General features: G+C 45.9%; 1 protein-coding gene across 1 annotated transcript; it reads left to right on the forward strand.

Moving 5' to 3' along the window:
- Positions 1 to 4,959: 4,959 nt before the first annotated feature.
- On the forward strand, positions 4,960 to 16,713 carry prkar2b (protein kinase cAMP-dependent type II regulatory subunit beta; the record flags this gene model as incomplete). Its single annotated transcript, XM_083667316.1, has 11 exons — positions 4,960 to 5,224; positions 7,516 to 7,551; positions 11,482 to 11,534; positions 12,068 to 12,151; positions 12,660 to 12,766; positions 13,152 to 13,305; positions 14,761 to 14,862; positions 14,965 to 15,039; positions 15,604 to 15,672; positions 16,132 to 16,273; positions 16,580 to 16,713. The coding sequence occupies 11 exons, from the start codon at positions 4,960 to 4,962 to the stop codon at positions 16,711 to 16,713; spliced, it is 1,221 nt and encodes a 406-aa protein (XP_083523442.1).
- Between the last annotated feature and the right edge of the window lie 961 nt (positions 16,714 to 17,674).

Here is a 17,674-nt window from a genome sequence, read left to right on the forward strand (position 1 = left end):
CTACTCATTTACTTCAACTACACTGATCTAAAAACACACAGGATCACAGTCATAGTAACATGGTGTACGCCTAAGGTGGTACTTACACTCACCAACCCAGTTCCATCAGAACAATACAGAAAGTACCGGAGACAAGGACAGGTCTCCTTGGTGGTAATGGGTGCTATGAGGAGTGGAGATGATTTGTAATCACGCTCCCGTGATGAGTTACTTGTAGCCCTGTTTGACACAATTATTATGTACCATTGGAGGGTTTAGGCCAAATCAAACTTGGCCAATGTCTCCATTAATACCTGCTTAATAGCATGGCCACAGGTCTAAAATAACACTTTAACACGTAGTTTACCACACAGTTTGCCCTGAAGGTCTATATATGATCAGTTGTAGTCATACCTGTGGCGTGGTAGTAAAGTGATCTGTTCTCTCTCTCTGAGCTGTCCTTAGTCTGATTGAATGGTGTTTGTGCCTTGGCAACTGTGCCCAGTCAGGCCGGTCTGTGGGGATTTTTAAAACATTGCTCATGTTTTCTTTTTAGTAATGGCAAGAAGGGTTTCAGAGCCAGGTGAACTGCCTGTAGTTCCAGTGTGTTAATAGTCTGTTAAAATGTCATGTTGACACAGATAATAGATACTAAAGTTATCACAATTGTCATTTGGAAAAACTATTATTATTATTATGTACCATGGGAGGGGTTCGGCCAAATCAAGTTAAAATCAAACTTGGCAAATGTCTCCCTCAATGCTGTACCTGTTTAACAGCATTGCCGCAAGTCATAATTAAGTCAGTCAATAATGAAGAATGAGAACACGTTTAATTAAAAAAGGATGTTTTACATTTACATGTACATTTATGGCAAGACAATAAGTCAAGCATGACCGTTTATCCTGAAGGTCTATATGCATAGTTATAGTCATACCTATGGTGTGGTAGTAAACTGATCTGTTCATTCACTCTACACTGGCATTAATCTGATTGGATAGTGTTTAGATGTGCCATGGCAACTGTGCCCAATCGGACCAGCCTGTGGGCATTTTTAAAACATCGCCCCAGGACATGTTTTCCTTTTAGAACTGGCAGGAAGTGTCTCAGAGCCAGGTCAACCACCTGGAGTTCCAGTGTGTTGATGTGGTTCGAAAAGTGCGAACCACGAAAACCGCACGTGAAGCGGCCCTAATGACAGAGGCGCCCCCAGAGGCCACTGCAAGCATCCCCACCGGTTGAAGTCAGGGAGTCTGAGCCTTCACCATCACGTTCCACTAGACGTTCTAAAAGAGAAAGAGAATGCCTGCTAGGATGGTACGTCATACTGCGGGGCGTCAACATTCCATTGATCTAAAGAATTAGCGACAAAAGTTCTAGTACGCAATAATGTATCTAGTATGTGTCAATGGGCAAAGCCGGTCCAATGGCTTCATGCTTGTGACTTTCGACCAAGATTGTTGTGGCAATGTAGTGACTGCTATTACATTACTGTACACTCAATTCTGTTTTGAACTGTTGTACCGCAAACTCTTTGTACTGTAATATGTGCCAGCAGTGCCCATTTTAAACAGCAGGTGGCAGTGGTGCATCTGTAATCTGTACATGGTCCAGTACGTCTATGGTACAGTAAACAGAAACAATCCCAAGGAAGTAAGCGTCAGAGAGCATGCTGATTCACATGGGGGGAGGCTGGTGGAGGTAGAAATGGGAGGACGGGTTTACTGCAATGCATGGAACAGAATGAGGAATAGTATCAGACACACGTTTGATACCATTCCTCATTCTATTCCATGCATTACAATGAGCCCGTCCTCCGATTTGTACCTCCACCGGCCTCCCCTGATTCACATACCCAACCCCACTGCACAATGCCCACTGTCCGTGCCCTTTCATCAGGCCATGTGACACACAAATGAATCTTCAAATAATGATTTAATTATGTTGATATTCTGTCTATTATGTTTTGTTCTGTCTATAGCTGTTCTGTACTCTGTCATGTGGTTTATGTGGACCCCAGGATGAGTGGCGGCTCCATGTGCAGCAGCTAATGGGGGGATCAAATCAATCAATCAATCAATCAATCAATCAATCAATAATTTACATACGGTATATACAATTTACACACGATCGTGTGCAGAACAGAGAATTAACCATTTGAACGAAAGTACGGTGTTCTGACTATCTTTCAAGACTGTCATTTAAAGTAGTCATTTATACTATATAAAGAAGGTCTCTTGCCTTGGAACGTTATTGATCATTAAACGCGGTGACTTTTGCGTGTAAGCGGCGTTGCAGGCACGGAGTTTATGTATTTACAGCTTCAAGACTGACGCAGCTGGAGCGGTACAGTAGTAGCAGCGGAGGAGCAGCAGTGTTGCGTAAGAAAGGTCGCTCTCCGTGAGATGGTACCCTCTGTTCAACGCCTGAGCGGGAACACATGCACATGCAGCCGCTACTCATCCTGGGGTCGCTACCTATCTTCCCCCGTTCGCTACCTATCTTCCGCCTTAGATTGAAGACCCATCTCTTAAGGCTACATCTTAACTGTCCCTCCTAAAGACCTCTTCATCCCCACTACCCCCCAAGTAATTCTTCCTTCTTCGAGCATTGTGACTGTCAATGGCCCCTGGTCCTAGATTACTTTTTCTTATGATGACTGATGGATAGATGATTCACTTACTTAAACAAATGTATTTGTTGTAAGTCGCTTTGGATAAAGGCGTCTGCTAAATGCCATGAATGTAAATGTAATGTAAATGTAACACACGGCCACGAGATACAAACTGACAGATGTGGGCCACAGCAGGGGGGAGGGGTCCCTGGCCTCGCAGCCAGCACAGACGCACTGAGGGGAAGTAAGAGAGGTGATGATGTTATCAGAATCAAAATTCTTTTATTTCGCCAAGTGTATTTGCGCATACAGGAAATTGACTCGGTGAGGTTGGTTGCATGGGAAATAAAAAACAATGAGCAAAAATATGACCAAAGACATTTTTACAAAATAGCAAAAATATTAACAAAATAGCAAAAACAAATTTACAAAATAGAACAATAGAACAATATATTATGTAAGGCTAAGAGGCTGTGAATGATGGTGTTAGTACACAGTAAGCCAGGTTGGGGAGATACTGTACCACACATTTATCACATTGACCACATAGTGCTCAACTGGCCGCATCTTAGCTCCATCTGTGACCAATCAGAACACAGGCTCCACACCTGTCAAAACCCTCCGCTTCCTCCAGTCTTGTAATAATGAGTGGGTGAGAGAGCAGGCCGCTAATACTGGGTTCCCAGATTATGTTTACATTTGTCTTTTGAGGGAGAGCAGATTTATTTTTGAAATGTTCCCACAGAAACGCTCCCACCACATATTTAACCTCATAACCCCCCTGGCCAACAGTCCTATTAAGCAATATGTGACAAACACAGACCTAGGACTATTATCTGCAACCATTCGTCACCTATGATTGGACAGGGACAATGTGTAATATACCTTCACAGTTTTGTTTGATGCATGTTCAGCACATATTCGACTGAATAGGCAACTGCATGATGGTCACTCACTCACACACACACACACACACACACACACACACACACACACACACACACACAAACACACACAATGTTAGAGAGGGAAAGCCCCTGTTCATGTGTGTTAAAGTCGTCCCCTGACAATCCCCAGTACAATTAAGTGGCTCTGAGTTACGAGTTATGTTATAAATTGCCTCCCTAAAGGACAGGAAGTGGGTAAGAACAGGAAGTGTTCAATTTTACCATTGAATTGTGCCCACTAACTTCTAGCTGGGATTATGATTATATTAGTGTCTTAATGTAATTGTGGGAAAGTAAACAGAATAGCTACTGGCCCTAAGCATATAACAAAACATATTTAGAGCCATTAGATTTTAAATGAGCAGGTCGTAAGTCTGCTGGAAATTTGCCACCTCTGGTCACCGCGGCAAATTTCAGTTTGAAGTTCCAAACAACAACATCCTCCGCTCGATTCGAAGTGGCATCCACCAGAGACAGAAAGGCGAAAAGCAGTGAGTCCATTCCCTAGAACACCTCTGGCCATTAACAACATGTTTATATACAAACTGAGTGTCACCCCTAGACACTCCATGTTAGAAAGCGCTTTTCAGGACCAAAACAGCGTTCGTAAATGGAATATTTCTTTCAAGGGAAATAAATCCTTCCCTGATCGCTACTGATTAAACATAATTACAACCATGAGAAAGCTTTAATGTTGCATACTGCACCTTTAATATTTGCATTGTGATGGACATGCGTGTGCCACAATAACATTTTTCAGCATACACTATTATATGAATATCCTATTTCAATAAATGTGAGTGATTTAATTAATTGATTCGAATTTGATTTGAATTGCAAGGGGGCTAAAATCCACGAGTGTACTTGTACTCCATTAGCGTATTGGTGTAGTCGTGACCTTTGTCTGTTTTAGTTATTACGATAGAATCAAACATAAAATGCGATGATTTTATTTGCACATGTGGTCTGTCATCTGATACAGCCTACGCATGTGGAGCGCAATTCCGTTTGATTACATTACTACCGTGCTTACCACAGACTTTATTTTACGGTACTTAGGCTACGTGATGCCGAACATTCTGCCCCTGCAGCTTTGTCATTGCAGGCGGCTCGTGTGCGCAATCCTCTGGGTGGGTGGTTGCCATGGTTTCCCGGGTCACATGCGTGGGTTCCTTCTTGTAGCCGACAGCAAAAGATGCTGGGTCCAAAAATTCAGAGCCATTTTCATTCAACAAATTGAAAGGATTCATGGACATTATGCGAATTTCGACGATTAATTAGGCAGTCTATATTCTCTTTTTCTTTTATTTGTTTGTTATCTTTGCAATTGACGTGAATAGCCTCTCTTTTTTTTTTTTGGACACAGTTCGCAGTAAAAATCCGCATTTTGTTCGCATTCTTCATAGATTGGCATCAGGAATGAGTATAGAAATTCCTGAAGGACTGACGGAGCTGTTGCAGAGCTTTACCGTGGAAGTGTTGAGAAATCAGCCGAGAGATTTGCTCGAGTTCGCTCTGCAGTATTTCACCAATTTAAAGGACAGTGAGAGCAGAGGGGCCTCATTTGGCAATGACCAAAATCCGGCCACAAGACCTGGAAAAGCGGTCAACTTCATTGAAGAAACCATGCAAATCGATTCGGAAAATGGAGTGGAGTCGGAGTCAGACGACGAGGAATTCGTGGGTAATAGATAGCGGTTATATTGTTTATGTTTTCGGGATGCATTAATTGCAAGGCATTTTCTTATGGTGAGAAACAATGTAACCTAACCAGTGAATTGCTTGCCACATAATAACAACCGCCCGGGTAGCCTAGCCTATTTCCCATATATGGTCATGAATGGTGATTGATGTTTAATGAACATGCTGCCCAGCTGTGCAGCTCTTGCAGGGAGCTTATCGTGAGAGCGTAATTTGGCGTCGTTGCACACATTTCAACCCATGTCGTTGAGAAAGGCCAACGAACGCGTCACACTGTATGCCTTGCCTGACCTGAGCAATATGGTGTGACACGATTGAGCTTCGGTTCAGAGGGGGTTAATCGAGTGTTAAATGAAATGGCGTGATAAAATAGGTCTAGTCCTTATTAACACGGACAGACCCGTCTTTCAGTATGGCAGTGATTTGCGTTGCAAAAAACCCCAGAGTTTCTGACAGGTAAGCATTCCCCAAGCCTCAGTGGTTGTGGATGAGAGGTCTGGGGCAAGGATGCAGGCTGATTCTCTGATCTCTGGTACAAAATGTGTGCTCATACACAACTCGTACGCACACACACACACACAGAGCGCACAAAAGGAATATTATTGTCTGCCATGTTCAGCGATCATAGAGATCACATTGACAAAGGTATAATTCCATGGCAACTCATACAGTGTCTCTGTGCCCTAGATTTAATTCCACAGCTTTAATGGTTTCGTGGGCAGTTATACATCAATACGTTGAGAGTGGCACGTCTACACACCTGATTTCCCGGGTCTAGCCCAAATCAGACGACAATTTCTCAATTGTTCGAATCTTCCTCCGCCCTCGGCTCGCTTCCTGCTCATAATGCATTGGAGGAGAAGATCCAGGTTCCTCCCCTTTAGATATTCTCCCCCAAAGCTTTTTGAGATGGAAGTGAGCGAGGACTCGCGTTTCTAACATCTGAAAGGGGCCATATGGTGAAGAACAACAACTCCCAGCAGACACCGCTGTGCTCCTCCAGGGCGTTTGACATCCCTGGTCCAACTGAGCCCGGACCAGGGGTGCGTCTCAACACTTTAGGGTGGCCTCCTCATCTCTTATTCATTTGCACCGACCTGGTAACACAGCAGGACCGGCAATATGGTGAATGGGTGCCTACTAGGTGCCTACTGTACCATGCAGTGGAGACTGGTGGAGGCAGTAATTGGAGGATGGGCTCATTGTAGTACATGGAACAGATCACGTGTTTGACACCATTCATCATTCCATTCCATGCATTACAATGTGCCCGTTCTCCGATTGTCTACCTCCCCTGCTACCAGGTGCATGCAGTTTTCACGTCTTTCGCGTCCGTGCAGCTGAAGGAAAGGAGATAATTATTATTTATTTTTTAATCATATTTTCACTTGAGGGAGTTTCACAAAAGTGTTGGTTCGTTCAGCCGCCAGTATAAGGCGCACCATTACACACTGTAGTATCTACAGTTTCAGGGCAGCATTCAATAAAATTACAGGATGGTATTCAAGATTCTCAAAGAGAAAGGACGCCAGTTTAGACTATTGAGACCCTACAGTATGTCCCGACTCGCATGCTGCAAGATTGCTGAATGAAGTGGATGTCGTAACAACTTGCCACCGTAGAACCCTGACACAAGACGGAACCCCCAGCACACCGGTCCAGTCCGCTACGCTAGGCTAGCTCTGTTGGGTCGTCATTCGAGGACCGGTGCATTCGGTCTTCCTGGCAGGATACGGCTGTGGCTTTCTGGGCCAGTGAGCGGAGCCAGTTCCCATCACACAACCACTTCTGGGCCTCGTTATGATATTCAGACCTCTCGAGAGCTTTCTAGGGCAACTGCAGCTGGCTAGCAAGGTGTTCATGGTGGACAGGACCTCCCACCTCATGTATCTTTCACGTGGAGGTGTTGTTCTAGAGCTAAGTGCTTCTGTTGTGGTTGGATGCTGGAAATGTTTTTTTTTTTATTTATTTTTTTATTTCGTCCAGGGAAGCGAACGCACTTCAAAGGACTCGGTTCCCTTATTCAAATTGAGTTTTGGCTCAGGTTAGATCGTCTCCCTGGTTTGGGCATTACGCTGCACCAGCCATGAGCGATGATTTAGGCCTAACTTGCCGCTGTTGGTCAGAAGTCTTTTTGCCCACCATTCAGCTGTAAGTTTAGATGTAAGACATGTCTCAAAAGATTTCTCCATGATCACAGCATCATTGGTGGTACAGTAGGCATTGGCTTATCATGTGTGATACCTCCTTAATGTCCTTCCTCTTCCCTTCCAGCCCCTGTGATCAACCGCTACGTCAGAAGAGCCTCAGGTGAGCTTATGTACATTTGTTGTGATTCTGCTGCCTTTAATATGCCTGAAGGATTGTATTTCATCCATCTGCAATCTGTCCTTGTCTCATGATCTCCTGATAAAAGATGAACTACTGTACAGAGATGTTGTTGGCTAATGTGTGTTTTCCATCTAATTGGCTTGTCTGAGCTCAAGACATGGTAAATAAACAGAGGAGAATGGTCAGAGTCAAGATGGTTAGTGCTGGGCTTCAACAAAAGCCTGCACACATACGCCTCTGAGGAGCAGGGGGTGGTGATCATTCTCATGCAATTTACCAGTGAATGACACACAGTACAATTTGCAGGCCACAATTTTGAAAGCGTATAATGTTGGAATTGAGTATGTACTGTATGGTGTGTCTGTATACTGAATGTCTGAGTCGTGCTGCTCTGTTTACCCTGTTTAATTGTTAAATAGTAAGATTCAGCCCACAGGCCTTATGGCTGGGCCCACTGAAGTCTGCAGTCTCTGTTCCTGAACCATGGCATCATTATATTCATTGAATTGCCTTAAGCTGGAGTCTTCAATCCTCTGTTTCTTTTGGGCTGTTTGATACTGTCGTTCAGCAAAGCAGCAGTTTATCAACAAACAAACCCGTTAACCTCCCAGTTTTCTCCCCCCAAGGATACTTTTTAAGTCGTGCACTGTGAACAACACAGGAGGGGAGGCTGGTGGAGGTAGAAATCGGAGGACGGGCTCATTGGAATGCATTGAACAAACTGAGGACCGGAATCCATTCCATGCATTACAATGAGCCGATTTTCGTCCTCCGATTTCTGCCACCACCAACCATCCTCTGGAACAACACAGTATGAAGTTGCTGGCTCTGTTTAAATCCCATTCTTTGGAGTTTGTTTAAGTGTAGCCGAGGTCCTGTAGATCAGTGTCTTGAATGTTGCGGACGTAAAGATCCCCTGGATAATGTCGTCGGAGGTGCCGAAGCTTTGACACCTTAACACTCTCAGCTAGGCTGTAAATCAGATTTGTTCCTGAATATAATACCGAAACACTTTTCCACTCTGTTTCATGTCACTCTCTGCCTCTCTGCTTATAATGGAGACGAATTACCGTCGTCGTGAGCTTCCACCACGCCACGATTTTCTGCGAAACAGCTTACTGCACTTTGCCCAAAGCTCAGGAAGCGCGTCACTGGATGACGTAGGATGAGAGATCAGGCTAGGTGCAGGGGCAGCGTTGAGATGAGCATCCCTAATCTCTCGTGTGGGAGGGGGGTATTGATCCAGACAGAGGAGTATGACTGCGCTGATCCCTGGATGTTTGGTAATGGGATGGCTGGAGGCGTAGTGGAGCTGATGGGCATTCATGCCAACTGGAAGGTAGTAGAAAGACGCCTGTTAGTCTTCAGGAGAAGTTCGGCTGAAAGGGAGACGTTAGGTGTGTCCTAATAGTGGGAGAAACCTCTCCTTCCCTCTTCCACTCGCCTCCTCTGGTCTCGTCCTCCCCTCGCCTCCTCTGGTCTTGTCCTCCCCTCGTCTCCTCCGGTCTTGTCCGCCCCTCGCCTCCTCTGGTCTTGTCCTCCCCTCGCCTCCTCTGGTCCTCCCCTCCCCTCCCCTCGCCTCCTCTGGTCTTGTCCTCCCCTCGCCTCCTCTGGTCCTCCCCTCCCCTCCCCTCCCCTCCTCTGGTCTTGTCCTCCCCTCGCCTCCTCTGGTCCTCCCCTCCCCTCCCCTCCTCTGGTCTTGTCCTCCCCTCGCCTCCTCTGGTCTTGTCCTCCCCTCGCCTCCTCTGGTCCTCCCCTCCCCTCGTCTCCTCTGGTCTTGTCCTCCCCTCGCCTCCTCTGGTCTTGTCCTCCCCTCGCCTCCTCTGGTCTTGTCCTCCCCTCGCCTCCTCTGGTCTTGTCCTCCCCTCGCCTCCTCTGGTCTTGTCCTCCCCTCGCCTCCTCTGGTCTTGTCCTCCCCTCGCCTCCTCTGGTCTTGTCCTCCCCTCGCCTCCTCTGGTCCTCCCCTCCCCTCGCCTCCTCTGGTCTTGTCCTCCCCTCCCCTCCTCTGGTCTCGTCCTCCCCTCGCCTCCTCTGGTCTTGTCCTCCCCTCGCCTCCTCTGGTCTTGTCCTCCCCTCCTCTGGTCTTGTCCTCCCCTCCCCTCGCCTCCTCTGGTCTCGTCCTCCCCTCGCCTCCTCTGGTCCTCCCCTCCCCTCCTCTGGTCTTGTCCTCCCCTCCCCTCCCCTCCTCTGGTCTTGTCCTCCCCTCCCCTCGCCTCCTCTGGTCTCGTCCTCCCCTCGCCTCCTCTGGTCTCGTCCTCCCCTCCCCTCCTCTGGTCTTGTCCTCCCCTCGCCTCCTCAGGTCCTCCCCTCGCCTCCTCTGGTCTTGTCCTCCCCTCGCCTCCTCTGGTCTTGTCCTCCCCTCGCCTCCTCTGGTCTTGTCCTCCCCTCGCCTCCTCTGGTCTTGTCCTCCCCTCGCCTCCTCAGGTCCTCCCCTCGCCTCCTCTGGTCTTGTCCTCCCCTCCCCTCCTCTGGTCTTGTCCTCCCCTCCCCTCCTCTGGTCTTGTCCTCCCCTCCCCTCCTCTGGTCTTGTCCTCCCCTCGCCTCCTCTGGTCTCGTCCTCCTCTGGTCTCGTCCTCCCCTCGCCTCCCCTGGTCTTGTCCTCCCCTCCCCTCCTCTGGTCTCGTCCTCCCCTCGCCTCCCCTGGTCTTGTCCTCCCCTCCCCTCCTCTGGTCTTGTCCTCCCCTCCCCTCCTCTGGTCTTGTCCTCCCCTCGCCTCCTCTGGTCTCGTCCTCCTCTGGTCTCGTCCTCCCCTCCCCTCCTCTGGTCTTGTCCTCCCCTCGCCTCCTCTGGTCTCGTCCTCCCCTCGCCTCCTCTGGTCTCGTCCTCCCCTCCCCTCCTCTGGTCTTGTCCTCCCCTCGCCTCCTCTGGTCTCGTCCTCCCCTCGCCTCCTCTGGTCTCGTCCTCCCCTCCCCTCCTCTGGTCTTGTCCTCCCCTCGCCTCCCCCAGGTATTGTGATATTCCGGGGTAGGAGACTAGTGGAAGGGTTTGGGACGCAGCTGCTGTATAGGCCAAGAGAGAGACTGGATCCTCTACTTGTTTGGGCTGTTTGATATCTGGGGTTATAATACATTTATTATCTGGGGTTATAATACATTTATTATCTGGGGTTATAATACATTTGTTTTTATTTTCGATTTTCTCAGTCCTCAAAGACACTTTAGGTCCATGGAGAAGACCATCAATAATAAATGAGAGCATTATGAGTGCATTATGGCACCAACCAAGTATTGCTCTAGTTCTGAGTGTGAGTGTACTGTACCTACATGTAGGCCGAGATTGAAAAGAAGGAAGCAGAATTCATTGAACTCATGTTTCCACTCCCTGACGAGGCAAAATAGGGAAAGGCTATCAAACATACAAAACATACTTCTCATAATTTATATTTTTAAATTTTCATCTTGAAATTAGGCCAAAAAGGATTTTATGGGACAGGGAACATTTTTTATGACCCTCCGGTTTAAGTTCCCTCACACACAGGACTCTTCTCTGGTCTGGTTGGCTGTTAACTCTCTCTTTGATATGTTTAAAAAGCCAGGCTTTATTAGGTCTACTCAATCTCCCATAGATGTCATTTTCACAGGAAGGAGGTACAGCCAAGATATATATTTGTACAAATGCCACCTTGATGAAATCCTTTAAAAGCCCAAACCCTTGGGATTACAGAAGTGGTGATTACAGAGTCATACTCTCATAAATGTTTTAGGTATAATCATGTCAGCATTGTTCAGGCAGTTGCTTGCATGACTTCTGCCCTCTCTGTTCATAATCTGGATGTCTAACATCCTTTTCTCAGATTCCATTGCAGATTAGTTTACCTAATCTCTGACATCATAGGCTTCATGTCTAACAGAAATTAATGTTGTTTTTTTTCCTTTTTAAACAGTTTCTATTTCTATTTCTATTTTACAGTGTGTGCTGAGGCGTTCAACCCTGATGAAGATGATGAAGACAAAGAGCCCAGGGTAAGCTGATTCTACATTTTACATTTACATTTATGGCATTTAGCAGACGCCTTTATCCAAAGCGACTTACAACAAATTCATTTATTTAAGTAAGTGAATCATCTATCCATCAGTCATCATAAGATAAAGTAATCAATGCTCAGACCAGGGGCCATTGGCAATCACAATGCTAGAAGAAGGAATTTTTTATTTTATTTTATTTTATTTATTTATTTATTTGATTTATTAACAGGGGGGTAGTGGTTCTCCATCTCAAACAAGGTTGAGGGAGCAAACAACCAAGCAGTTTACTAATCTGATTAGAGGAACAAAAGGAACTTCTGTGCCATATTTTAGACTGGAGGGTTGCTGGCATCATCGTCTAAGGTGCCTACCACTGCCGACCCTGTGCCCAGAGCTCTGTTCTCCCTGGGGGTGTACACGTGCGTTGTCTCGGAGGGTGTGTGTGCAGTGCCTGTGTGTTGTTGGGGGGGGGGGGGGGGGCTGAGCCGCAGAGGACCACATTACATGTATTTGCTCTGTATTGTTGGCAGGTCACCCACCCTAAAACAGACGACCAGAGGCAGAGACTACAGGAAGCGTGCAGGGACATTCTTCTGTTCAAGAACCTGGACCCGGTGAGTTTTACCCAGTGCTCGGATAGTAGGGTAGGGAGTAGAAGTCTGATGCTCATGCCTAGCCGAAAATGAAAAAGGTAAAGTGAGGTGACGTCCTCCTGGGGTTTTTTGCAAACATTTCGGAGGGAACTCGGGCTGAACTTGGGATTTCACTTGAAGAGTGGAAGTCTCCCTGCCCACTGCTGTGGCTCCATGGACCCTTATTTACACATTAAGGAGAACACGGCCTGGGGCCAGCGGCATTGTGCCATGGCTCACTGCACCGTGTGACTAGAGTTATTTTTAAGTATCTTGTAACTAGAGGTTCAAAGAAATTCATTCTGAAGAACCCTACGTTTGTACAATTCAGCGCAATGTGTTGAAGAGCAGTCTGCCTGAAGAGCAGTGCAGTGCTATAATAGTCAATGGCATATCTGTTCTCTATCTAACTTTTGATATGCTCATCATCAGATGTGTGTGTGTGTGCAGTTTATTTCCTGTTTACGAGTTCGACCTGTTGTTTTCGTAGGAACAAATATCTCAAGTGCTGGACGCCATGTTTGAGAAGTTGTCTGAAGTTGGGGAGCACATTATTGATCAAGATGATGATGGGGACAACTTCTACGTCATTGAAAGGTATTCCCTCTAGTGTGTATTTGGCCCCCCTTTGGATTTCAGCTCAATACCAAGAAACTTGAGAGCCGTAGACAGTGAAACAGAAGACCTTGTACTGTATGAAATGAAATGACTTAGGAAAGCCTTAGTCAACAATGATCATATCTGGATATCAGTGGAGGCTGGTGGAGGTAGAAATCGGAGGAGGGACTCATTTGTAATGCATGGGATGGAATAAGGAATGGTATCAAACATAATACCATTCCTCATTCCATTCCATGCACTTACAATGAGCCCGTCCTCCCGATTTTTACCTACACCAGCCTCCACTGCTGGACATTGGATCATATCGACATGAAGTGTATGTTTCCCCCTCTCTGACCTCCCTTCATGGTGTGTCTTGCAGAGGGACATTTGACATCTCTCTGAGGGCCGATGGAGCAGAGAAGACGGTGAGCTCCTACGACAACAACGGGAGCTTTGGAGAGCTGGCGCTGATGTACAATACCCCGAGGGCAGCCACCATCGTTGCCACCTCGCCTGGAGCACTGTGGTGCCTGGTTAGTGTACCCCCCCCCCCCTCTCCCCCATGCTAGTACATGGTACATTCCATACTATACATGCAACATGCTCTTGTTCCTGGCTAGTGCACCCCCCCCCCCTCTCCCCTATGCTAGTATATGGTACATTCCATACTAAACATGCTCTTGTTCCTGGTCAGTGAATCCCCACTCTCCCCCCTATGCTAGTACATGGTACATTCCAAACTATACATGCAGTAGTTCCTGGTCGGTGAATCCTCCCTCTCCCCCACATGGTAGTACATGGTACATTCCCTCTCTCCCCCATGCTAGTACAGTACATGGCACATTTCAAACTATACATGCTGTTGTTCCTGGTCAGTGAATCCCCCCCCCTCCCCTATGCTAGTATATGGTACATTCCATACTGCACATGCTCTTGCTCCTGGTCAGTGAATCCACACTCTCCCCCCTATGCTTTTTTTGGGTGAAAATCTTGACACACAGCTCCCCCTGCTGGAAGTGTTAGGATGAACACGACAAGGACACAACTGAAAGAAAACAAGCCAACAGTAAACGTCCCCCACGGCCAATCAGTATCATTTTCTGAATTTCAGTTGTTTTCTATAGCGCCCCCCTTTGGGACAATCAGTGCAATTTCAGTTGTTGACTATAGCACCCCCCTTAGGCCAATCAGTGTCATTTTGTAATTGCTGGCTCTCTATGGCAAGATACATCATTCACCCAAGTTTCGTCAAAATGGTCCCAGTGGTGTCTGAGATATCGCGTTTCACATACGAACAGAGGGATTTATCATGGGGGGGGGACGACGACGACGACAATCAATCACACAATCTGATTGAAGGACTGCACATTGTGTACCAGTTTAATGAAAATGAAATAATGTTGGTGTTCTTGTCTTGAAGCAAAGCTAGTATTATCCCACTTCATAGCAATAAAGAATATGAAATTATTATGAAAGAATTAGGATAACCATTGGCAGATGTTGGCATACTCGGTCAGGCTTTCCACTGTCCTGGCGCCCCGCTGGTGGAATGAGCTTCCCACAACGGTCAGGACTGCAGAGTCACTTCCGATCTTCCGCCGTAGATTGAAAACCCATCTCTTCAAGCTACATCTAAACAGTCCCTCCTAAAGACCGCTCCACCCCCTCACTACCCCCCCTATACTAACCCTAACCCCGAGACCTCTTCTCCCCTGCTACCCCCCTGTACAAGTTCTCTCCTGCTAATAAAATATATATATATATATAAAAAAAAAAAATGTGCCTACTGGCATTACGACTGCCTATGGCCCCTGGTGTGAGCATTGATTACTTTGTCTTATGATGACTGATGGATAGATGATTCACTTACTTAAACAAATGTATTTGTCGTACGTCGCTTTGGATAAAGGCGTCTGCTAAATGCCATAAATGTAAAATGTAAATGTTGACAGGACTCATCCTAACATGGACGTTCTGTCTGTTTGCAGGACCGTCTGACATTCAGGAGGATCATTGTTAAGAACAATGCCAAAAAGAGGAGAATGTACGAGACATTCATTGAGACCCTTCCGCTTCTTACGTCATTAGAGGTTAAGATCTCCCGTTTTTAACTCAGCCAGTAGAGAACGTGTGTATTGTTGAAAGGGGGGGGGGGAGAGAAACCAATCTTGACAGTATGTCCTTACCCACAGCTTTCAGAGAGAATGAAGGTTGTAGACGTGCTCTCATCTAAATCCTACAGTGATGGGGAACAGATTATCGCTCAGGTAATTTTCTTTTCTCCTTGGATTTTTTCTATAGCAGTGATATGGACACACACACACACACACACACACACACACCCCCACCCACCCACCTCTGCTATGGTTGTAAGGGAGTGGTCATCCAAGGGGCCAGGCTCACTATTTCACAAGGCCAAATCACTCTGTCTACCTCTGTGATACTCAACCTTTGACCTGGATCAGAATGAGTAATACAGTAATGAGTAATACAGGGGAAATCAGCCAGATCATTCTGATCCGGATTAAAACATTTGAAATACTGGGCCCAGTAGATTATTTTAATCAGGTGTGATAGCACTAGGCTGGGACACAACCTGGACCCGCTGCAGCTCTCCAGGACCAGGATTGACTATCACTGTTCTATATGAACCCAACATCGGTGTGCGTTCATGCTCTGTCTTAGCATTGCCATGTTATGTTCATATCTTTAACCAGAGCTGAATGGACTGCAGTCTAAGGCATTAAGAGGCTGTGAGTTATTCTTGTAATTCTTTATAAATTTTTTCTACTCCCCCACTTTTAATACTTGTCCTTAATATTCTGTTGCAGGGCGATCTAGCAAAATGTTTCTACATTGTCGAATCTGGCCAAGTTAGAATCACCATGAAGAGAAGCAGGGTAAGTTTGTGCAGATAGGTAACACACACTTTAAAGTGATTTAAAGTCCCTATGTCCTATTTTTCAAAACTGTCAAAAGACAGGCAAGTGAAAATATAAGCTTTGTCTTATCTGTGAATCGACACTTGTGTAATTTGGGTAAACAATGTAATTGTAATTTGGGTAAACAATGCCTTTAACGTATTAAACATATGTATGATTGATCATTCATGTTTCAATTGTGCGCTGCATGTATTGTAGATTAGATTAGATTAGATTCAATATTATTGTCATTGTGCAGAGTACAAGTACAGAGACAACTAAATGCAGTTAGCGTCTAACCAGAAGTGCAAAAAAGCAGAAAAGTGCAGTGTGAACAATATATACAGGTAGTGCAGTATAAGTAGTGCAGTATAAGTATAAGCTGTATACACGAGACAGATCACTGTGGTTTCATGTTGGGACACTTCTTCTCACTAGACGAAAAAAGAGCAAGACCAAGAAGACGAGGAGGTGGACATCGCCACGTGCACCAGGGGGCAGCACTTCGGGGAGTTGGCTCTTGTCACGAACAAGCCCAGAGCTGCTTCTGCGTATGCTGTGGGGAGCGTCAAATGTTTAGGTACTTCCTCTTATTGTTTACTCCATTTCCTATTTTTTTCTAAATTGCCCGAGACGGGCATGAAGGTTGAAACGTCAGCTTTATGTCTTCATGTCAATTGAGGACAAAGCCGACAAAGACTGACCTGCTTCTACTAGCTGTACTGTAAGTTTGCAAACATGCAACATTCTTGCCCTCGCGGATCGAGGTCAAGACACAAATGTACAGTAAGTGAGGGCAGATCTGTTTTCACAGACATCCCACTAATGTAGACTGAGTTTTCGCACCCTGTGTCTGACTCCCTCCCTCTCCTCTTGTGTTTGCCAGTCATGGACGTCCAGGCGTTTGAGAGATTGCTGGGCCCCTGCATGGACATAATGAAGAGAAACATAGCAAATTATGAAGAGCAGCTGGTTACCCTGTTTGGAAGTAGCACTGACATTGAGGAGCAAAACGCATAAGAACCGGAGGGGCGAAAGGATGATGCACTATGAGGAGTGGAGGAGGCGGTTGGTGGAAACTCTTTGAGCCACCGTATGGGTTCTTACCTTTTCCATAACACCCTTTTATGAATAGTTGTTTTCCTTTCAGAAGTGTGAGACAGTATATTACCATCAGTGATTTAGATATTCAGTATATTACCATCAGTGAGACACAACATAGGGGAGGCTGGTGGACGTAGAAATCGGAGGACGAGCTTGTTGTAATGCATGGAATGGAATGTGGAATGGTGTCAAATGTGGTCGTGTGTGTTCGTGTGTGTGTTACCATTTGTAATTCCATTCCATGCATTACAATGAGGCCAGTCTCCGATTCCTACCTCCGCCAGCCTCCCCTGGACACAGCATACATGTAGGGCAACTTCCAGATGACACACTAGGGTATGTTTTAATAATGTTTAGTTAATCCGAAACGTGCAGTACAGTATATATGCTCTGTTATTTCACCACCTCCTCCCTCTTGGATCCTCTGTACCTTTCATTGAATTTACCACTGACGCTCTTTGTCACATTGTTTACACTGTGTTGTTTATCACCGTTATGTTGTGTACAACGGAAATCAACCTTTCATACAGTATGTTCTATGATAATATTAGACTTGTTCATCATATGCCAAAGGTCATTCCTTGTAAGATTAGGATTATGATAAATCACAGACATCATTGCATCGCCACATTAGGGTACAGTTTTTTGAATTTTTTTTCTCCATTTTTGTTCATTTATGATTTATGTTTTCTCTACATAACTTTCAATGATTCAGAAGGATGGATAGAGAGAGATCTAGGTTGATTTCCCTAATGTTGCACTTTGAGACTGGCCTATTTAAAAAGAACATGGTGTGTTACTGTGGGAAGATTCATATTCCTGACCAGAGGAGGCTGTTGGAGGTAGAAATCGGAGGACGGGCTCTTTGTAATACATG

Source organism: Argentina silus (assembly GCF_951799395.1).
Source record: "Argentina silus genome assembly, chromosome: 3".
Classification (NCBI taxonomy): Eukaryota; Metazoa; Chordata; class Actinopteri; order Argentiniformes; family Argentinidae; genus Argentina; species Argentina silus.